General features: G+C 43.3%; 1 protein-coding gene across 1 annotated transcript; it reads right to left on the bottom strand.

Annotated features, from left to right (window-relative positions):
* Window positions 1-384: 384 nt before the first annotated feature.
* On the bottom strand, window positions 385-4,319 carry LOC146648192 (ras-related protein Rap-2b-like). Its single transcript, XM_085389026.1, has one exon. It carries the CDS (start codon window positions 3,021-3,023, stop codon window positions 2,475-2,477), a length of 549 nt encoding a protein of 182 aa, XP_085245152.1. The 5' UTR covers window positions 3,024-4,319; the 3' UTR covers window positions 385-2,474.
* Between the last annotated feature and the right edge of the window lie 1,077 nt (window positions 4,320-5,396).

Genomic DNA, 5,396 nt, shown 5'->3' with positions numbered 1-5,396 from the left:
AGTTGTTTAACATGGAAAATAATAGTAGAAAAGCTTAAGAGGTGCAGCTAATGATTGTTTATACTGTAAATCAATATTTTATTGATATGTATAAAAATCCAAAAGCACTGAAAAATATGCTTGACAGATTCACTGACATCCTTAAATCACTTGCTTTGTGTGACCAACACAAAGCAACAAAACTGAAAGATATCCCCTTTGCACATCCCACTGAATCCCACGGTCACTGCGAGTTCCTTTTTAAATTGCTGTAAAATGTAAATAAAAGCACAATGCACTCATTTGCAAATCATTTAAACACTGTTATATGTGCAAATAGTACAAAGACAAGTTCTAAAATGTTGCACGTAATTATACGTATATATATGTATGTATGTACGTTTGTTTGTGTGTGTGTTAGTTAAGTGATAGAAACAACAAAAAACTGGAAAAGCTGTGCGTTGCTAAAAGACTCTGAGAATCTGGAAAAAAAAGAAACGTCTGCACGTGCGTCAGTGTTGGAAACAATTATTGAATGGCTGTTATTTTCAGGCCCGCAGGAGGCACTGCATTTTAATACAGAACATTCTGCAGCAGAAGCGACCGCGTGAGCTCAGAAACATGTTCTGAAATCCATCACCAGTGATTGTGGTAGGAGTATGGATGCCAAACCTGGCCTTCCTTTAGTCCAGACAAAACATCTGGCAGCATATAAAATAATATATGACAAAGTTGGCACTTAACTGCTTAATTCTCATATCAAGCAAGCACGATGAAACATTTTGTCTTCTCTGGTTGCCAAACACTTAAAAGTGTTAAAAAAGAAAAAGAAAAGAAAGAGGTGATGCAACACAGTCACAACTTTTTTGTAACCAGCTGGCATCAAATTCCAAGTGGAAAATTATTGCTTTATCCACATAAAATTCAAATTCTGTTTCACTTGTCTTTGCTTTACTTTTAATTTACTTTTTTTTTTTAAATGATTAGCAAATCATAGCATCATGTTCTTATTTATTTTACAGCTCATCCTATACCCATTTCCGTGCACCACTACACAGTTCATATGTTATCAGTGATTTGTGATTATCAGTCGGTTGCTTATGGATTAATCAACTACCTGTTTCAGCCCTAAAGTTGTTTACAGTGAGAGTCAAATTGAAAACACCCCGAAAGTATAACGCATATACATATCCTCAGCACAGACGGGCACAGCACACAGCGTTACGTAAAATCTGTTTTGTATTACAAGTCTTCCAAACTGACAGCTGGATTGGCAGATTTGTCCAAAGAGAGAAATACAATTATGGTAAGTCAAAGAATGTCACATTTTAGAAAGGGAAAAAAACTAAACAAAACAGCTAGATAATACATACAGACATGGCTTCCATTCACTGAACCAGAATTGCAGTAGGTAAAGTTATTCTGTTGTTCTTCTTGGAGTAGTACCTCAAGAAACGGCCTGAATCTGACCCTTTGGACAGCAGGTCGAGGACAAGCGAAGCTTCCTTACAGTCAAGTAGGAAGAAGCGCCTCCCATTCTCAGCACAAGTGAAACTAGACTGTAAATTGAAAACTGCTAGAAAAGTTCTGATTGCCATCATGACTCACTGCAGAGGAAGTAGGGCTCATGAGTTGGCACAGTCACAGATTTCTTAGGAAGGCACTTGACACGGGGTCACGGCGTCCCCCATGCAGCGACAGCAATGCACTAAGGTCCTTGTTTGTGCACACTGGGGAGGGACACCGTCAGCTAAGTGCAAGTTCCACGATAAATCCATTTTCACCAAACCAGAGACAGGGGGGGGAGAAAACAAATAAAAAATTGCTGGCAAAAGAACTCCACCACAGTCCACGGCTTCAGTATTAGCGGGTGGGTCTGTGCCTCTGGGATCACGCTTTACTGTCTGGAGAGATAACGTGACATTGATTCGAGCAACCTGTCCAAGGCTTGAGCGGTGACTGATAATTTAATCAGATTTGTGTTTTTTATTTTTTTTTTTACACTTTCAGGCCTTCCAAAAGACCCTAAAGGTAAACAATCCCATTTAAGCCTAGGGATTTGGTGTAGTAGCCCCAAAACACAAGAACAACCAGTCTCCAAGACAGAAGACCCTAGCCCAGAAGATATAAACAGTACAACTGAAAAGAAGAAAAAACACAAAAATAACCAGAAATCACGTGTCTCTTAGGTTTCACAATAAGACATCCCCACTGAGGCACATTTCCAGAGAAGTGTCATATACAAAGCTATAAAAAAATCCCCAAACATTCAAGTACTTTTTCATGTAAACACTTTTCCAGAATATGATACATATTTGATTGTTGTCGTGGATTTTGTGTGTGTGTCTGTGTGTGTTTGTGTGCAACAATAAGACAACAGTGTGAGGAGAGAGAATACTTTTGCAAAAACAAAACAAAAAAGAAAGCCTGCAGGACAACTTTGAAAGCTCAAACAGCCCGGATGCACAGTTTCTGTTTGTTTGTTTGTTTGTCTTTTAGAGCACGACACATGAACAGCACTTGTCTCCACCGCTGGGGACATTTGTATAGTTCATCTGTCTGACTATCTCTGCAAACAGTTCGTCGACTGATCCTTTATTTTTGGCTGAAGTTTCCATAAACGGGCAGTTCCACTCTTGGGCCAGAGCCTTGCCCTCCCCGGAAGACACCTCTCTCTCCCCCTCCAGGTCCACCTTGTTTCCCACCAGGATCATGGGTACCCTCTCGTACCTCTTTACTCGGATGATCTGGTCTCTCATGGGCTTGATGTCCTGAAAGCTCTGCTGGTTCACCAGGCTGTAGACCAGAATAAAGCCCTGGCCGTTCTTGATGTACAGGTCTCGCATGGAGGCGAACTGCTCGGTCCCCGCCGTGTCCAGGATCTCCAGCACAGACGGGGACGAGTCCACCTCGATCTCCTTCCTGTAGAAATCCTCTATGGTGGGGTCGTACTTTTCGATGAAGGAGCCCGTCACGAACTGGACCGTGAGCGCGGATTTGCCGACTCCGCCCGACCCCAAAACAACCACTTTGTACTCCCTCATGGCCGCGGAGAGGTATATGTATATATATTCTTAAAAAAGAAAAGGCAGACACCTCCTTTTCCGCGACGAAGCCTCCTCTCTCTGCCACCCGCTGGCCAGCCCCGATGTTTTCAAGCCGAGCAGGCTGAGAAGAGTGCCCTCTGGCTTGGATAGGATTCAAATCCCACGCCGGCAAATCGCCCTCTCGTGCGCTGTAAGGGCCGCGGAGCACGGATCCGGGGAGAATGGCCGCTCCCGGGCATCAGCGGGCTCAATTAAGACACATTTTTGATAGCGCTGTATTGTGCAACGGCGGCCGTGAAGCGTGATCGCTTCACTGCTCTTGCATGGCGTTTCCTGCCCACATCCTGAGCAGCGTCAAAAGCCGAGGCTTCAGTTCCGTTTTCTTAAAGGAGCCGACACCCTTCAGTCACAGCAATCAGATGACCAGACAGAACGATACTGCAGTCGTATGCACGTCTGTGGCCCGATCGGCGTGACCTCTGCCCTCATATTCATATTCGCGGTCACTGCTCGCAGCTGTAGACTCTGTAATTATGTGTCTGGTAATGGGATTATCCAGTTAGTCGGTAATCGGTGCGCATATGTCAGTGTGCGCCATGTGCGCCACATGGGCATAGATACATAGTTAACTGATCACAAAGGAAATCCAGTAGCTTGCAAAGCACAAAACCTGAAACATAACAGGGCAGCAGGGAAGTGACGGAGTCACATCACTCAGTGCTGGCCCAGGGTGTTTGCATTGTATGCTTTGTGTGTTAAGTGTAGGTATTGCAAAGGGTGTAATTATACACCAACAAGCAGTATGCACAATGCAAGAGTTGTAACCACTTTGCATAGTTTATAGGGAACGCTGGCACCGTAATCACACAAAATAAAATAAAAACGACTAAAATAAAATGTCAATGTGCATATGCATGGGGCTGCTAATGTGCTGCTAATCACAGTTATGCTGAAAAGTCAGTGTTTCTGTGTCCCCGCCCATTCTGTGATACACTGCAGAGCTGTGTGGCTCTTCTGTGCACTTCAAAATTCCCACATTTTCTTCCAGTTCTGTTTAAATAAATGCAAATGCAGGTGAATTATGTCATTTGTTGTTCCTCATCAGCTGCTATAACCTGAAAAGATCAAACCATCATGAGGATGTACGGTCATAGCAGGGGCGATTTTAGCCCATTTTGGGGGGGTGTTTCAGCACCCCCAAAATGAATCAAAGCACCCCCAAAGATTTCTTACCTTTCTGACAATATTTGCTGTTTGTGTGACACACTACTAAAAATATAAAAAGCAGACAGTACTTGGTTGAGACGTAACATTTTAACAACAAAAGTATAGATATCCCCCCCCCCCCCCTCTCCCAAAATGGTTTGTTCCAGCTCGGCTCTCCCCTGCTCTGGCTCTAGCGCTGCCAGAGGATGTTGGCTGAGACATAGCAGAGCGGAGGTTTAAGTGCCTGGCTTAAAACAGGACATATTAGCTGCATTTAACCTTCAGTTACTCTTTATATAGTTAGGTAGGAGTCACACCATGTTTCTTTTTAGCTGAAAAACATTACACCCAGGTAACCTAAACATGGTAAAAAAAAATGGCCTGCATTTGTATAGCGCTTTACTAGTCCCTAAGGACCCCAAAGCGCTTTACACTACATTCAGTCATTCACCCACACATTCACACACTGGCAATGGCAAGTTACATTGTAGCCACAGCTGCCCTGGGGCGCACTGACAGAGGCGAGGCTGCCGGACACTGGCGCCACCGGGCCCTCTGACCACCACCAGTAGGCAGACATGGAGTTAGTATCTTGCCCAAGGATATTTGGCATGCAGCCAGGAGGCAGCCTGGGATCGAACCACCTTCTGATTAGTGGCTGACCTGCTCTGCCACCTGAGCTACAGCCACCCCATGTGTTTTCCCCACGATATTTGCTACCCTACAATCCGTCCTGCTCTGACCGCCCTGTTGCTCCCATTGAAATTTATACAGCCTATTTAAAATCTAAAACTTAAAATTGTTTTAGCCTACTGTTGTTGCCACTGTCCTGTTTGAAATAGAATGAGAGAAGCTGCTTATTTTGTCATATGTGCCTATATTAAACCCAGGAGCCACATTCAGGTAAACGTGTAAGAACAAATGATCCGTCAATCAAGAATAATGTTGGATCAGTGTTTCAATATTTAGATATTTTATTAGATGTTCATGTGGTTTGGTTATTTGCCTTTTGGTTGAAAGTACACGGAGATAGGACTTTTTTATTAGTGATCTTAATAATATTTTTTTTCATATTAATGTAATTTTTTTTATCTAATTGAATATAATCTATTTGTGTATGATTGTGAGTCCAAAGAGGGAGAGGGGAAAGAGGGGAACATGAGG

Source organism: Rhamphochromis longiceps, linkage group LG18 (assembly GCF_057381845.1).
Source record: "Rhamphochromis longiceps isolate RC_006_pf linkage group LG18, R_longiceps_female_GT1.1, whole genome shotgun sequence".
NCBI lineage: Eukaryota > Metazoa > Chordata > Actinopteri > Cichliformes > Cichlidae > Rhamphochromis > Rhamphochromis longiceps.
This window is presented reverse-complemented; position numbering and strand designations above follow the sequence as displayed.

Bases quoted from the DNA above. Each gene is read 5' to 3' on its own strand.
- LOC146648192 (XM_085389026.1), bottom strand. From the start codon at position 3,023: ATGAGGGAGTACAAAGTGGTTGTTTTGGGGTCGGGCGGAGTCGGCAAA.